Source organism: Melopsittacus undulatus, chromosome Z (assembly GCF_012275295.1).
Source record: "Melopsittacus undulatus isolate bMelUnd1 chromosome Z, bMelUnd1.mat.Z, whole genome shotgun sequence".
Lineage (NCBI taxonomy): Eukaryota > Metazoa > Chordata > Aves > Psittaciformes > Psittaculidae > Melopsittacus > Melopsittacus undulatus.
Window position 1 is genome coordinate 90,887,240 of NC_047557.1, and position 17,630 is coordinate 90,904,869.

Below are 17,630 nucleotides of genomic sequence, written 5' to 3' on the forward strand. Positions count from 1 at the left end.
TTTTCCCCTTTTTTTTTTTTTAGATTTTGGGTGGTTTTTTAGGGTGTTCTTGTTTGGTTGGCTGTTGTTTGTTTTTAAACTAGCAACAGACCAGATAAAAATTTTACTGTATGATCTCACAAACCCCCACTGCCTGGATTCTGGGTGGCAGGGAGAGCAACGCGTGCATGCCTGCATGCACACATACGCATTTCATTTCTCCCCATCTATTTTTAAGGCCTTACAAACTCCAAGGCATCCTTCAAAAAAGGCTGTTATCCTTTCTATTGATCTAGAGTAGCAGGAGCTGAGGAGCCTGGAAGTATTTTGCTAATAACTGTTTGCTTGGATCCTAACTAAACAAAACTATCTTTTGAACCGATAGTATGTAAAAGATCCTTTATAATAATGACCTGCTGTTTCTTAATGGTTTTCTTGACATATTCAGCAGATTCTATGAAAAAGAAAAGCTCATCATATGTCATTTTTAATCTGTGGTGATTACTTTGCAGTCTGTACGAGCAATGTGCTTTAATGAGAACAAGATAGTAACAGTAATTGCCACAAGGGGATGTAGATTAAACCTATGTAGATTACTAGAGATGTAGGTGAGCACAAAGTGCGTTTTTAAGCAAAGCTTACATGCTTTTGGAGTTCTTTGAAATCCCACTGGCTGTCTAAATTGCCCATTTGTCTGGCAGAGCTGTAACTGTAGAAATAGTTTGCTCAAAGATAGAGAAATCTTTCTGTAGAAAATAATATTAAAAAAGCAAACAATATTTTAAGCAAAAACTGTATCCAGTCACTTGTACAATAAATTTTAGTAGTGCATATAATATGGACTCATGAAGGGAAGGAGGGATTACTTTGTTTTCTAAGAAAAAAAAAGAAAGCTTCTAATATGACAGTGCCTTTTTTTTTTAACAGTACAGCAGTTTGCAGTAGAAGACGTTCATCTCTCTATAAGTGGGGAATATTGTTATACTGGCTAATTACCTGTCAACTTTGTTGAGGTTATTTAAAAAGTTGGCTAGTTAAATTGTTGGAAATACGTGCTTTGATAAAGTGAAGTAGTAGCATTTCCAAAGAGGCCCTTTAGGAGCCAGATTTAAACTTTCTAGTTTAGGCATGTATTTCTGCTTTTAATGATGGGCAGATGCACAGCAGCATGCCTACTTCTTGACATGGGGATGTAGTTACCTGGTTTTTAGTAGCTCATTACTTAGAAAATTACTTACTCTTAGAAGAACAGTATTTCATGGTTACTTTATCTATAACTTTCTGCTACCAGAAATAAGCTACAATTTTAAATCTGAGGTGGCATATGTAGTGTACAGTGTATTGTGTTATTGCTGACTAGAAGTGGCATCAGAAAAGAAAACAATTCTTGTCACGACTTTATGAAGCAGCACAAAGGCACTAAGAGTCCAAGTACATTTGATAATTTTTCTTTTAAATTGATTTCCTCGATTTGACTTGTTCTGTTGGGTTAAATATCTGTTATTAATAAATTGTGTAGCAGAAAGTACACATTTTGCTTTAAAAATTGGTCAGGATATAATGTCAGAGCATTTTGGTGTCAGACATTTGAGATATCTTAAGTACATAAGGGAAGTTGCTCAGCTAGTGAAAGATAAAACAGTGAAAAACTTCTTGAACTAAGAAGGAGGTGGCAGTGAAACAAGAGAGTACAAACAGTTCAAAACAGCACCCTTGAATCAAAATTATCAGTTTTCTGGTGTATATGCTACCCACGCTTGCAGCAGTAAGTATAATGTGCCAGGAGTCATTGTAGGGGGATTACAGAGCAGGATGCATCTATTAATAGTTGTTCTTTGCCATCCTGTTGCTTTTTTCTTTTTGACTATGTGTTTCTATAATGGTAGAAAGTTAGTTGATGCTAAAAACCATTATAAAACCAGTAACGAATGCCAACAAATAATTCCTTTCCACATGTACAGAGATTTATTTTTTTAAAAACTGTCTTCATGCTGCTTGCCATTAGCTACCCACTCACAATTCCCATGGACTTTACCTGAAGTTCTGCATGTGAAGTAATTATAGACTTAGTTTTTCTGAAAGCAAAATTTTTTTGCTTTATTATTCCTCAGGTTATCTGTTTTAGAAAGTGTATGGTTGGCTTGGTTGCATGTTCTGTAATGGGTTTTAGGCACATTTCAGTCACAAACACTGCAGTCTTCACCTTTCTTTACGCTTGTAAAATATTTTTGGATCTTCTGTCACAGTACTGTCAGATGATCAGCTATTCACTTGCCATTTGTTTCAATTAGATTTTAGTCTGTGTTAAAACTGTAACTTGCAGCTTTAAATGCCTCTACTTCTACTAAAGAGAAAACTTACTTCATTCTACTCTGTACTGATAAATAGGTGCATATTTCATCTTTCTGATTGATACCTGGCCTGGAAAGATTCAGTGGGGTTCAGTCAGGGTTATGGTATTTTCCTCTTCTGGAAGCACTTATTTAATCATTTAAAAAAATGTACAGCTGGTGCTCAAAGTAACATTTGCTAAGATATATTTAATAGAAATTTACATTTGCATTTGATATTCATGGACATGGGTACATGTATTTTTTTAAGAAAAGGTAATGTAACACTATGGCACTGCTTTTATATCCAAAGTATAAAAAAAATTAGAAAACTGACACATAAAGACTGCAGTTCATTCTGATACTGTATCTTATTAAATAGAATGACTTTTCATTTTATGAGATTATCCAGCACATTAAGCTGCATGCCTTAAGCTCTCTCTAGGATTGTGTTCCTAATAGACGACTGTTTGGAACTATGAAGCAAAGTCTGTAGTACTACTTTAACTACCTTCTGAAATACTGTACAATGTTAGAATAATTTATTTTGCTTTACAGGAGTTTGTCATGTATTGACTTTATATTGTATTTTGGTAATAAACTTCTTTTGTTAAATACTTTAGTCACTTTTATTTCACCTGTGTGAAATACAAATATGGAAAATTCAAACACTGAACCAGTGTTTAGAGACATGGGAATCTGTTTAAATCAAGAAATATTTTAATTATTTGACTGCTATTTCTTGCTCATTGTTGTTACAATTTTAATATTGTTAACACAAGTTTTATAAAACTAACTGTAGTGATGAAATATGATGCTAGTAAGTCAAAATACTTGAAAGCCTGCACACAGTTCTCATGGGACAAGGCTGAAGGACACAACTGCACTTTCAAAGTTCTTCATTATGAAGCTAGTGGGATTTTTTTCCCAAGTTTCAATGGAATGAAAGCTCTAGGCAGGTCTTTTCAGGTAAGTGAATCATCGAATCATAGAATACTTAGGGTTGGAAAGGACCTCAAGATCATCTAGTTCCAACCCCCCTCCCATGGGCAGGGACACCTCACACTAAACCATATCACCCAAGGCTTCATCCAACCTGGTCTTGAACACTGCCAGGGATGGAGCATTCACTACCTCCGTGGGCAACCCATTCCAGTACCTCACCACCCTCACAGTAAAGAATTTCTTCCTTATATCCAGTCTAAACTTCCCCTGTTTTAAGTTTAAACCCATTACTTCTTGTCCTATCACTACAGTCCCTAATGAATAGTCCCTCCCCAGCATCCCTGTAGGCCCCCTTCAGATACTGGAAGGCTGCTATGAGGTCTCCACGCAGCCTTCTCCAGGCTGAACAGCCCCAACTTTCTCAGCCTGTCTTCATATGGGAGGTGCTCCAGTCCCCTGATCATCCTCGTGGCCCTCCTCTGGGCTTGTTCCAACAGCTCCATGTCCTTTTTATGTTGAGGACACCAGAACTGTACCCAATGCTCCAAGTGAGGTCTCACGAGAGCAGAGCAGAGGGGCAGGATCACCTCATTTGACCTGCTGGTCATGCTGCTTTTGATGCAGCCCAGGATACGGTTGCTTTCTGGGCTGTAAGTGCACACTGCTGGCTCATGTTCATTTCTCACTGACCAACACCCCCAAGTCCTTCTCTGCAGGACTACCATGAATTTCCTTTTTGCCCAACCTGTAGCTGTGCCTGAGATTGCTCTGACCCAGGTGTAGGACCTTGCACTTCTCATGGTTAAACTTCATGAGGTTGGCATCAGCCCACCTCACAAGCGTCTCAAGGTCCCTCTGGATGGCATTCCTTCCCTCCAGCGTATCAACAGTACCACACAGCTTGGTGTCATCGGCAAACTTGCTGAGGGCACACTCAATTCCATTGTCCATGTCAGCAACAAAGATATTAAACAAGACTGGTCCCAACACTGATCCCTGAGGGACACCACTCGCTACTGGTCTCCAGCTGGACACTGAACCGTTGACCACAACTCTTTGAGTACGACCATTCAGCCAGTTCTTTATCCACCAAGTGGTCCACCTATCAAATTGATGACACTCCAATTTAGAGACAAGGATGTCATGGGGGACAGTGTCGAATGCTTTGCACAAGTCCAGGTACATGATGTCAACTGCTCCACCCCGTCCATCACTTTTGTAGCGCCGTCATAGAAGGCCACCAAATTGGTCAGGCAGGATTTTCCCCTAGTAAAGCCATGCTGGCTGTCACCAAGCACCTTGCTGTTTTTCATGTGCCTTAGCATTCCTTCCAGGAGAATCTGCTCCCAGCTTTTGCCAGGCACAGAGGTGAGACTGACTGGTCTGTAATTCCCCGGGTCATCCATTTTCCCCTTCTTGAAAATGGGGGTTATATTTCCCTTTTTCCAGTCATCAGGAACTTCACCTGACTGCCATGATTTTTCAAATATGATGGCCAGTGGCTTTGCAACTTCATTCACCAGCTCCTTCAGGACCCGCGGATGGATTTCATTAGGTCCCATGGACTTGTGTACATCCAGGTTCTTAAGATAGTCTCAAACCAGATCCTCATGTACAGTGGGCCCAAGGTCTAGGTTTTCACAGTCCCTGTGTCTGCCTTCCAAGACTCGGGTTGTGCCGTCAAAGCCTTTGCCAGTGAAGACCGTGGCAAAGAAGCCGTTCAGAACCTCAGCCTTCTCCAAGTCCTGTGTAGCCAGTTCTCCCAAAAGCTTCTGGAGGGGCCCTAAATTGTCCTTAGTCTGTTTTTTAGCCGCTACATACCTATAAAATCCCTTCCTGTTATCTTTAACATCCCTTGCCAAGTTTCGCTCCAATTGGGCCTTACCTTTCCTAACTTGGTCCCTAACTATCCTGACAACATCCCTGTATTCATCCCAGGCCACCTGTTCTTGCTTCCACCTTTTATAAGCCTCTTTTTTTCCTGTGAATTTTTCTCAGCAGCTCCTTATCCATCCAAGGAGGTCTCCTGGCCCTCCTGCTGCACTTCCTTCTAGTCGGGATGCAACACTCCTGAGCTTGTAGCAGGTGATCCTTGAATGTTAACCAAGAGTCTTGGGCCCCCTTGCCCTCTAGGGCTATATCCCATGGAACCTTGCTAAGCATGTTCCTGAAGAGCCCAAAGTCTGCTCTCTTGAAGTCCAGGGCAGTGAGCTTGCTGCACACTCTTCTCACTGTCTTGAGGACCTCAAATTCGACCATCTCATGATCACTGCATCCAAGACTTCCCTGGAGAGTCACATTTCCAACGAGCCCTTCCCTGTTGGTGAGCACGAGGTCAAGCAGGGCACCTCTCCTCATTGGCTCCTCTATTGCTTGCAGAAGGAAGTTGTCTTCCACACAATCGAGAAACCTCCTGGATTGCTTGTGCCGAGCCGTACTGTTGCCCCAACAGATGTCAGGGTGATTGAAGTCCCCCATGAGAACAAGGGCCTGCGAGTGTGAGACTTTTCTTATTTGTCTGTAGAGTTCTTCACACACAAATTCCTCTCGCTCAGGCAGTCTGTAACATATCTCCACAGTAATGTGTCCCATCACCGATTTCCCCCTAACCCTGACCCACAAACTTTCTGTTAACTGATCACTTGTCCCCAGACAGAGTTCCATACTCTCCAGCCTATCCCTAACATAAAGGGCAACTCCCCCTCCCCTCCTACCGGGCCTGTCTTTTCTAAAAAGCCTGTAACCTTCCATTCCAACACTCCAGTCATAGGAACCATCCCACCATGTTTCTGTGATGCCTATTATATCATAGCCCTGTAGATGTGCCCACATCTCTAATTCCTCTTGTTTATTCCCCATGCTACGGGCATTTGTATAGAGCCATCTGAGCCGAGCTCCAAATGAAGCCGGCTCATTGGCTGGAGTGGCTAGGATATCACTACATTGCTCAGAGTATTTATTATAGGTGCTGGCAACTGACTGGGTGTGTTGGGATGGAATGATGCTCCCCTCCCCCAACACAACTAGTTTAAAGCATCCTTGACAAGTCTGGCAAGCCTCCCAGCAAAACCTCTCTTCCCTTTCTTTATCAGAGCAGTTCCACCAGCCCCCAGTAGGCCTGGCCTACAAATGTGGGCCCCATGTTCAAGACATCCAAACCCTTGATTATGACACCACCCTTTTAACCATTTATTAGCCTGTCCAATCCTCCTTGCCTTTGGAAGGTCCTCCCCTGTGTCTTGGAGAATTGTCAAAAAGACTATTTGAGCTCCAGAGCCCCTGACCAGCTCTCCCAGAGCTCTGTAGTCCTTCTTTATACTCCTCAGGCTACTACTATCTATATCCCTAGCACCCACATGTATCACTAGAAGTGGGTAACAGTCCGTGGGACTTACTAGAGCAGGCAGCCTCTCTGCAACATCCCTGATCCCTGCCCCAGGTAGGCAACACACCTCCCTTGCGACCGGGTCAGGCCGACAGATGAGCGCTTCTGTCCCTTTCAAGGCAGAGTCCCCTACTACTACGACCTGCCGCTTTTTCCTGGCGGCACCAGTAGAGATCTTCTGTACCAGGGCACTAGCCAGTTGTTTCTGGTGCAAGTGCATTTTCTCATCAGCCCCCTGCAGGACAGCAAAGCGGTTCTGGGTGGGTACAGCAGACTTAGGAGGAAGACCCTTGCTTTTAATTGCTCTCTTCCTCCTTTTGTTGTTTGTTTTTGTTTCTAATTCCCAGCTTCCCTGGTCAACAGGCTCCTTTCCTCCATGAGTTAGAGGGAAAGCTTGAGGCCCCTGCACTTTTTGAGCCACAAGCAAGCAGTCCTGCTTCCTCTCAGCTTCCCTGACATCTTGCAGCTTACTGACTGCATCCCGTAGCTCAGCCACCTGCTGGAGGAGGACCTGCACCAGGGAGCAGCGAGTGCAGGCCTGCCCATTCTGCACCTTTCCCTCACCAGACCAGTGCAGGCACTCTCCACACTCCGAGCTCTGCTCTGCAGCCTCCCCTCTCATCGGCTCTGTCTGGGTGCCTACGCTGGCCACCACTGGGGCAGCCAAGGCAGAGCTCCCAGACCGGACCCTGGTCATACGGCGAGTGCTCACCATCCCGCTCGCCTGCCCGTACAAACTGCCTCGACCCGCTCTGTTTCCCCGCTCATGCTCCCTGGGTAGGTTTTTAACCACTCACAGTTGGTGCCACTCCTCCTGGCTCCGCCCCCGGTGAGTCAGCTCCTCGCGGGAGCTGAGCTCTTGGGCAAGTCCTGTCAAGGACTTGAGGCTCCCTCCTCAGTGGCTCTTGTCGCTCTGAGGTGAGGCTCCTGGACGCTGATCTCCCCCCGCTCCGCTCCAGTGTTACCGGTGTCCTCTCTCAAGCTATTCCCCTCAGCAAGTGACTGAGAATGGCCGCTGATGGCCGGACTTAATTTTCCACCGAGCCTCCTGGCTCCACATCGGAAGGTGTGGGTATTTCCAAACCGTGGCTATAGTTGATGAGTTATCCTAATATGACTTAAGATTTACTCTTGGATACATTAACCACTATGTAAGGCACTGTAATGCTTTTCTACTACACAAACTTTTTTATGTTTAAGTAACACTATTTTACAGCATAGTTTGCATTAGTAGTTCAGGAATGACAGAAGAATTTGTATTGCTCATCACCTGCAGTCATTTCCACAAAATGGAAAACTTCAACTGACCCTAGCATTTTATCACATACAAATATATTACAAATATGCAGTGTCAAAAACTACAGTGTCAAAAAACACAGTAGAATTTAAATTACTAACTCCACATCTTCTCTGTACTACTACCTGTTGGCAACTGCACAACACAGCCTGTCACTTAGTTCAAAGTAACATCTATCCAAGTTTTGGTTCTGTAGAGAACAGGCTATTGGTGCTCCCAAATTTACTGACCATGCATAATTACTGGATTTCTAAAGCTCTTGAATGATTATATTCTGTGTAGATTCTACTTTGCATTGGCCTCTTTACAGGTAGTGGATAAGCAGAATTTCCATTCTAGGAAAGATCTTCCACAACATTCCCCATCTCAGAAATTTAAGTCCATTATCAGATATGATATGAAGGAGGATATAAAGGAGGTCAGATATGACCTCCTTTACACAAAAAAATACACATACTCAAGATTAAGTTTTCTTCTTTATTTACAGTGTAAAATCACTTGTATGATTTGTATACAATGTGTTCCTTTAATGAACTTTCATTATGTGGTAGTGATGCCATTAGTGATAAAAACAAGAAACAGTTCACACCCATTGTAAACCTGTAATTCTTCACTTTTCATGTTAAGTTTAAGCATTCTCCAAAAATGTACCACCTGCTTTATTCCAAAAAAAAAAAAAAGAAATCAATTTACAGTAGAAATTTTTCACTATTTGGAGAGTTTAGCAGAGGAAGTAAGAGAAAATCACCGTTTCTTCTAAAATACATTTCTGTAACATACAACATGTACCAAGGCAGATACTGAAAAATTTTCTGATTTCAAAGCTCTGAATTACTAGAATGGTAACAAGTTACTCGGCATCTCTGAGCATGTTTTCTATGGATTATATGCCTCTGTGTTCAAAATACCAACTCTGCCAATGAGCCACAGTTGTGGAAGTATTGCTGGACTGTAATGGTGATGGAAAATAAACTAATATTGTCCTGAAGAAGTGAAATTGATCCCCACCTGTTCTACAGAATTTGTCTGGAAATCTGCTTTCTGGGATAGGATCAGGAACTTGGTGTGCTGGTAAACACCTTATGGGGAACTTTTCTGTCTACAACTGTCTTTAAAGACACTGCAAATAAAACTCACTGTAAGGGTAGGATGTACCAGAAAAAAATGGTGCTGCTGTTATCTTTCTGCTACAGAGGTAACAGTCACTTCCCCCGTTGCATGTTTATGCTGCAGCTGATACAGAAATAATGAACTGAATATAAAATCATCATCATCATCGAATCATAAATGGTTTGGGTTGGAAGGGACCTTAAAGCTCATGCAGTTCCAACCCCCCGCCATGGCAGAGACACCTTCCACTGGACCAGGTTTCTCAAGGCCCGTCCAGCCTGCACTTGAACACTGCCAGGGATGGGGCAGCCACAACTGCTCTGGGTAACCTGTGGCAGCGCCTCAGCACCCTCGCAGGGAAGAATTTGTTTATTTCAATTCGAATTATTAAAATTCGAATTTAAATATCACACAGATCTGGCACTACAGATATTTGGTAAAAACAGAAAATAATACTAAAATAAAAGCGTCTATGTCAGTATTACAAAGGAGAGCCGTCCGCGACCACCGAAGGCCAGCGGACAGCCCGACCTGAAGCGCGGCCGCCTCGGGAACACTGCGTAGGAGGACCAGCCCCGCTCCTCGGCCCGCCGCCTTTCGGAATTCTGACTACCTAGAACCCTCTCGGAGTGGGGAGAGATGGGGGCCGGGCTGACTTCACCCCTTTCTACTTCCGCAGACAGACTTCTCCTCTGGTACTCCACTCGCAAAGCCTGAAAACCCCACGACAAGCTGCGCTACCCACACCTCCGCAGACCGCAAGCAGGCTCCTCAGCCGCGGCCCGTCCCTGGCCCTCAGCCCGCCCACTGCCCGCCGCCGGCGGCTCCTCCCCGTTCGGGCTTCCCCCGTCCGGCGGCTGCCGCCTGCCCACCGGCGCGGTGCGCCGCGGCCTTCTAAGCCGCCGAGCCTGAGCCACCGCTGCTGCGTCCGTTCCGCACCGCCTGACAGCGGCAAACAAAAGACGCCGCGTCCACCCCCGCCCCTTTCACTCGATCGCGGCTGGGCCCGGGCGGTCCCGCGCAGGCAGCGCCGGTAGGAGAAGCCGCCGCCCCGCTGCAACCAACCCGCGGCCCTCGGAGCTTCGGCAGGTATCGGCCCCGCCAGGGGAGATGCGGAGGGGTAGAGGAGGATGCGGGCGGGCAGAGGAGCTACCGCCAAATAGGCCGCGCCGCACAGCGCCGGGCCGCGCAGGCCGCAGCAACTCATGCCAGCGGCGGAGAAGAGGCGGCGCCCTCGAAAGCTTACCGCGCCCCGCCGGGGGTGCCGCGGCCCCAGGCCCGGCCCTCTCGCCTCTCCCTTCCCGCCCTTGTCCAGAATCAGGGGCCGCTTCGCTTTCCGACGGCTCACCCGCCTTCTCGCCTGTCTGTCGCGCTGCCCGACGACACCGACGGGATCCCCCCGTGCTCCCCCCTGTGTCCCCGCGCCGGCCGGCAGCCGTAGAGCCTGCCCCGCTGCCCAGGTCCCTTCTCACCTCTGGCAGCTGTGGGGACGAGGCGGGATGTTCGCCTTCCGGCGCCTTGCGGAGGCTTTCTCTGCTTGTGCCGGGAAAACCCCTTCTCTTCGGTAGAAGGCGTTTATTCAAGCTGCCTGAGGCTGGTACTGGAGAGGGCCTGGTTATAGTAACCATCTTACCTGCATTAGTTGTCAGGTTTTCTACAGACCAGGTACTTAAAATCAACTTGGATACATGCTCACATCGTTCCTGCCATGTGTTTTCTCATGCATGCATAAAGAGATGAAGCTAATGGCTTGTAAAAGCTTTAAACAACGAATTTGTGCAGCTGAGGTGTATGTCTCGGAATGTTACTGTTACTAGTCAGTTACATACATTTGTGTATGCTCTGGGAATGGCATTCAGGATGGGACATCATCGATTCTCAAATGTAGGATGGCAGGTTGAAGCAGTCTTATGTATAGACCATGCTCACCTGGGAATTGGTGTGAATGACTAGCTGCTCTGCTCTTTGTTCTTTTTGTAATGATTTCAAATTTTATGATGTTTTAATAGTACAGAATATCAAGGTTTTGGTTTTTTAATGCCATCTCTGTTTTTTTATGACACATCTTCTCTGGTATCATTTTTGCATTTTATGGCCCCCTTCCTTGGTATTTCCTGAAAGCCAGGATTTAAACAATTGGCTTTCTCTTTTAGGTGCCCAACCAAAATACCCTAAAAGGACTAATTTTAATTTGAAAGGCTTACATTTTTTTCAAAGAAATGGTACCTGGTGTATTTTGAGTCAAGAGCTAAGAGAGGGCAGTCAAAATAAGGAACCATTCTGAAAACCTGCTCAAGAATACGTAAAATAGTAAACTTAAGTCTTTACATATTTAAGATGTTTTCTATACTTTCATTTGTGCTCTTGAGTTGTACAGATTTAAAAAAAATCTTGCATTTTTGTAAGATCCAGTTCAACTGTGGTATAGTTCTGTAAGTCAGTCTCCGATGGCAGTAAAATATCATTCTATTTTCAGGTCTTTCATACCGTATTAAGTGAGTGTTTGGGTAAGAAGATGCATTGCTTGTGTATGTTCATTTAGGGGTCAGACTGAAGAATAATGAATTAAAATGGCTGATATGATGACAACTGTAAGACAGAGAAGGGTTGGAAAAGTCACAGAAGGAACTGAAGAACAGCCTTCAGAGGAGAAGAGTGTAAAGCCTGAAGGAAAAATTCTGTCTGGTGGGTAATGAAAAGGATTGTAACATTCTGGCTTTTTAGTAGTGTTTAGGTTTTGGTATTTATCATAAGCACAGGGTAGAACTAGATATGCACCAAATACAGTGCATACTTGAATATCAACAAAATTAATTGCATGAGACAGAGGGCATGCAAATTACTGCATGTCAATCTCGTCTCTGTTTTAAAATCCCAATTTAAATTGGTGAGAATATTTTTTGTCAATTTAGTATCAGTGAGACACTTGGATTTCATACAGCCATCATAGGTTCTTAAACAAATCCAAGTTTATATCATTGGTAACATAAAAAGATTTGAAGACCTGAAGGTGCTGCTTAAATATAAGCAGGTTGCACATGAAATTGGAATTTAACTGCAAACACTTGATTTTTGACTACAGGAGAGACTAGCTAGGTAAATTTAAATGAAGCATTAAATGTCTTAAGTTCAGGATCTGTTTAAGTAATGAAGTACTGAGCATTTTCCTATGGATTTGCAGCTTTAGAGTTGGCAGAGTTTCTTAGGTTTGTTTTTTTTATTATTTTAAGGGAGACGTTTTTATATAAATTGCAAATGTTTCTGTATATGCAGTTTGTGTAGGTGTGGAGAAACAACAATGTCACTCCTTTCAAGTACACTTAGGCTATGTACAAAACAGGAAATTGATCATAGTTCTTATTCAGGCCACCCCTCTGTTCCCTTGAACTGTGTATTTGGTACTGTTTGGTATTATGTAGATGTCACACACAATATGAAATAGCCATTTCACAGATACAATTCCAGATCACCAACATTTGTATTAAGTCTTATATCAACATTAAAAAAAAAAGAAGAAAAAAAAAAGCCTAAAAACCCCAGGAAAATAAGTGTACAATAAATTGATTGAGCTACTTAGAAACACAACCTTTCTTTCCTATCATTCTGTCCATAATCTTATTCTGATATCAACAGGAGGTCATCTGCAATTCAGAGCATGACATCATTATCAAAGGCTGCTTTGGCTGCTGTTCAGTCTCTTAGTGAGACTTCTGAACCTTCAGTGTTGCGTTGTTTAGTTTGGTTTGGGTTTTTACAAAAAACAAGTAATCCCTCAAAACCAGGCAGCCTCTTAAAGATGTCTAAAGAAGATTTTAATTTCTTACTTTGTGATCTAACAGTCATCCTGTATTGCTTTAATTAAAAAGTTTCCCTGGAGGATACTTGCAACTTAGATATAAAAATTAGATGTGTTATTGATCTAGATTTTTATAGGATCATGGTGCTCTTAAACTACATTTTACCAGTTAAGGCACACTTCATTTCACTTTGCTTGCAAATAAAATACTCTGAGTTTGCTATTAAAAAACACATCTCTGTAAAGACCTTTTAAAATCAAGTGTCCTGTTACCTATAGAATACAAACTGTACTAGCACAGGTAATCTATAAATGAATTTCCAGAATTCCTTTACATTGAGTTATATGTTTCACAATTAGAGTATGATTTTTTTTTTTTCGTCTAAGATCATACAGGTGGAAAGCTGTGGAACATACTCTCCATAACTGTTGGTGGAATTGTTGCCATCTCTCTTGGACTTCTTACTTCTGTTTACGTTGCTACACTGCATGAAAATGATCTGTGGTTTTCCAATATTAAGGTAACAGTCATTTTCATATTTTCATCAGTGCTTTCATGGACATTAATGACTGTTAGTTGAAATTTCATTTATTTATGTATTTTTCTTGGAACTTGCCCAAAACCATAGAATATTTCATTTTTTTTTAAAAAAAAAAAAAAGCTGTGTGTCCCACCACTTTTTAAGTACTTGATCATTTCTACAAATATCTTTCCCTAACTTTTCTCTAAAAGTATTGCTACACAGCTTCTGCCTGAGTTGTAGCTACGGTTCTTCCAACCATTGATCATTATCTAGAACAGAATTTCAGCAATCTACTATATGTTGCTCTATAGTCGTCTTTCTTTTATGCAGATCAAGCTAATGTCAAATAAAACTCAAACAACATGCAAAATCCTGGTACAGAGCTCTCTAACTGTATTTATACTGTGATACTGCACAATTTCATACTATTCAATACTAATGTTATATAATGTTATCCTAAATGTGCAAACCTCAAAACATATTTCAGACATTCACCAGTATATACCCAGCTATTCCCAAGATCCAGGACTGACTAGTTTTTTTCTAGAAGCATTGCATGGGAAAATAATGCAGCTATACACATATCCAAATTTAACCAGATAAAAGAAGCAGGTGAGTCATTTTCCTTTTAGATGCCTAAAAATTACTGTTAGGTCTACATATGATGTAATTCAAAGAGTACATATATTTAATTGGAATACTTGCATTGCAATGTGTCTTTCCTGTTATGCACCTTTTCTGTCCCAGAAACATTTATATTCCTGTAATAAAAATAGTTGGCATTTACTGTAACAACCACTGTTGTGTATTGTACATATAATACGCTTTTGTACCCACTCTCATCTTTATTTGAATATATAAATAGATGGTATATATATATGTTGAAGGTACATCTTAGGTTTGCCTTTTCCTACTAAAACCCAATATTAATTAATATCACAGGTATTATATAACTTGAAGTACAAACAGGCACGGACTTATGGCAATGTATGAACATAATATATATTATTTATGTACAAAAGGTGAAGTTTTTGCTCTGAAGACCCCACTGATACATGAGCATCATGACTGCATAGTTACGAACTTGTGCAGTTTGCCAATTGAAAGTAGAAATTGAAAGTAAAGAGAGTTCATTATGCAAAGTCATGATTCTTAACTTCTACGTAATTTAAGTCACAATTCTCGTGTCCTGAAGTAGTGATTGCCTTTCTGTAATTTCAGTTGTAGTTTATAGAAAGCCAGCTCAGTTTTGTGTGTCTTCCAGTAATGGTTTACCCAACTAGAAAACCTGTTCTGTGGTTCTACTGTTTTATTTCATTTTTTTAATATGGTTTTCAACAGGGTATTCATTTCAGCTGCTGCAGTATGTGTGAATCTTGCTGTTACTTGCTGATAACTATGCCTGCTCTTATAAATTTGCCATGGTCATTGGAGAAAGATAAAATTATTTTATCAGAAAAACTGAAAATGCAGACCTTGAAGAGTGTTTTATGCTATAAAAGAGCTACATGATTGGTATTCCTTTCTTTATTCCAAAACTTCCTAAGAGAACAATTAAAAAAAAAAAAAGGAAAAAAAAATTCAGAATAACATGTTACATAGTCAGAAGCTGTGTTTTTGTGCATTTCTAGCAGAGATCGCAGAAGGTTATAATCACTTATCTTGACCAAATGATTTGAAAGAAAAAGTTTGACTCTCCTCTCAAATACATTAAAACAACAAAGATTTCTGTTTATGATGCTGAAAGCCAAAATAGATTTCTTATCCAAAAATGTTTTCTCAGTTTTCTGAAAACTTTCTGGCACAACACATAAAATGGCTAGTCTTTTTTTCAGTTATTTTTCAATAACAGTTTTGTGTCTGCTGCTCAAATATAGTATCTTCCAGGAATAGGATCTGCAGAGGGAGAATAGCATCACCTCTCCTCTCAGTTGTTGCATTGCTTGTTCAGATGCAAACTCTAAAGAAATTTCAAATGAGCCAAGGCCACACAGCAAATGAATACTATAACAGGAATAGGTAAACTTATAGTTTTCATTGAATCTTCATCCCTTCTGAGTAACCATTTAAACTATTACTATTGAATTTTACTTCAATAAAACTACTTTCAAGAAGTCAGGAATAAAACTATAAAATTTTAAATCTTTCCAACATGCAGGATAAGAATCTTGGGATTCTTTCTCTGAAGTGCTGCTATTTTTCCCTTTATACATTTTGAATATAAAAAAAAGATGAAAAAAGGTGGGGATATGGGTAGCCTGCTAATTAGTACTCTAGAAAGTGAATGCATAAGCCACAAAGAGAAGCAGGATAGTCCAGTACTTTTTCAAAGAAGTATCCATTGTGTTGTTATGAGTACTTTTACCCTGGGTCAAAAGTCTGATTTGAGCAGGAACCATGCCATTCTAACAGATGGGCATGAGATTAACCAGCCAAGAGACAATGTACAAGCATTAAATCTGTTTGCTGAAGGCATGATTCTCAACTGGGAACACTGATAGCAACTGTACATATATGTATAATATACATTTCCACTCGTGTGGTTGAGACTGCTTCCAAATCTTTCTGACCTTAAACTGTACAACTAAAAATATTTTCAGTTGCACAAATTGTGATTCAGCTTTGTCAAAAAAGAAGAGTACTTGGAGTTTTACTTATGCTCTTTATAGAAAACTTCAACTCAGACATTGGCTACTTGCTCAGTATTCTGAATTACTTGGTTAAAGTGTTTGAGGAAATGTAAGGTATTTTTAGAGTTTTGCATTTGAGAGGAAGTCCATTATATTTTGATTTTAATGCTTAATATTAGGATACAGTTACATAAATTGAAATTGTATGCAACTCTATATGTATCATGAAAGATAGTTTTGGGATTTTTTTAACTTGGAACACTGATAATTTATTTGTTAAAGACTCACTAATTGAATATACAGAAAGATAAGCATGTGCTCTTACAATGCTTACCCATAAGTCCATATGTTTTTATTGACATGGAATACTAGGAAAAGTATAAATTGCAGTAGAACTGGAAAAGTATTGTAAGTGAATAAAACAGATGTTATCTTAGCATGAAACAGATGTAAAACGCACCAGTGTTTGTCTCATAAACTATAGCATTTGGTTGAATACAGCTGGTGCCAGGATTACAAATTAATCATGTTTGAATGTGTTTTTGCTAATTAGATCCCCCTCTGTGACTACTCTCTCCCCCTTAATAAATTCCAAATGTTAACATTCCTTCTTTTTTCATTCCTTCTTTTTCTTTTTTTTTTTTTTAATGAGCACTTGGAATCTTGGTATCAGGTACTTTTTGGTAGTAGAAAACTTTTCAGTAGTGATGAATTTGAAACTAGATCTCATTTGAACTCCAGCATTCTCACTTTGCTAAGTGTGTGGCTTTTAGTATTTAGTGCCAATGTCAGTTTCTTCTGCTGGTATTACAATGATTTGTATGTCACAGAGCAGCTGGAGAGTTTAACTGTGAACTTGCATTGAATCAGATGCGTTTTTATCTGTTGATTTTTCTCAGACCAGAACTAATATTGATTTAGTTTGTCAACAGTTTACTTCAATAAAGCAGATGATTTGAGATAAGATTCTGTAGTGAGCAGTAGAGGGGGAAGGAGCATGCTCTTTTATCTACCTTTATGTTAGCTTTGAAACAGTATTGATCCTGTTCAGCAAAAGAGACAGGGCTGTATAAGATGAAAGTGGAGATTCTATGCAAGGTTGCATTAACCAGAATGACATTCATAAAAATCACAGAAAACAGTAACATTCTGTTATTTCAGTGATGGACTTTTGTAAAGAAAGCCGAATTACTAAGATTATGTTTAGACATCTCACTTAAGTTTAATGACTTGCATACATGCATGGTTTAAACCCGGCCAGCAACTAAGTACCATGCAGCTGCTTGCTCACACCCCTTCTACCCCAGAAGGGATGGGAGGAGAACTGGGGAAAAGTAAAACCTGTGGGTTGAGATAACAGTTTCATAATTTAAATAAAGTAAAAAATAATAGTTATGATTATGATAATAATGATGGAAAAGAAAGGGAGAGAGAGGAGTAAAACCCAAGACAGACAAGTGGTGCACAATACAACTGCTTACCACCTGCTGACAAGCACCCAGCCTGTCCGCGAGCAGCCTTGTCACTTTCCAATTCTCCAGGCCTAATTCTATACTGAACATGATGCTCTCTGGTACAGGATATCCCTTTGGCTAGTTCAGATCAGCTGTCCTAGCTGTGCTCCCTTCTGGCTT

General features: G+C 41.2%; 1 protein-coding gene across 3 annotated transcripts in view; it reads left to right on the plus strand.

The window, feature by feature from the left end:
- The first annotated feature begins 9,897 nt into the window (after positions 1-9,897).
- The window catches only part of DPY19L3 (dpy-19 like C-mannosyltransferase 3), a 32,150-nt gene continuing 24,417 nt past the window's right edge, over positions 9,898-17,630 (plus strand). For all 3 annotated transcript variants that reach the window (XM_031051839.2, XM_005152197.3, XM_031051840.2), the window contains exons 1-3: positions 9,898-10,135; positions 11,589-11,731; positions 13,230-13,363. In XM_031051839.2, coding sequence (XP_030907699.1) covers positions 11,617-11,731; positions 13,230-13,363 — 249 coding nt within the window. In that variant the 5' untranslated portion in view covers positions 9,898-10,135; positions 11,589-11,616. The remainder of the gene's footprint in view (positions 10,136-11,588; positions 11,732-13,229; positions 13,364-17,630) is intronic.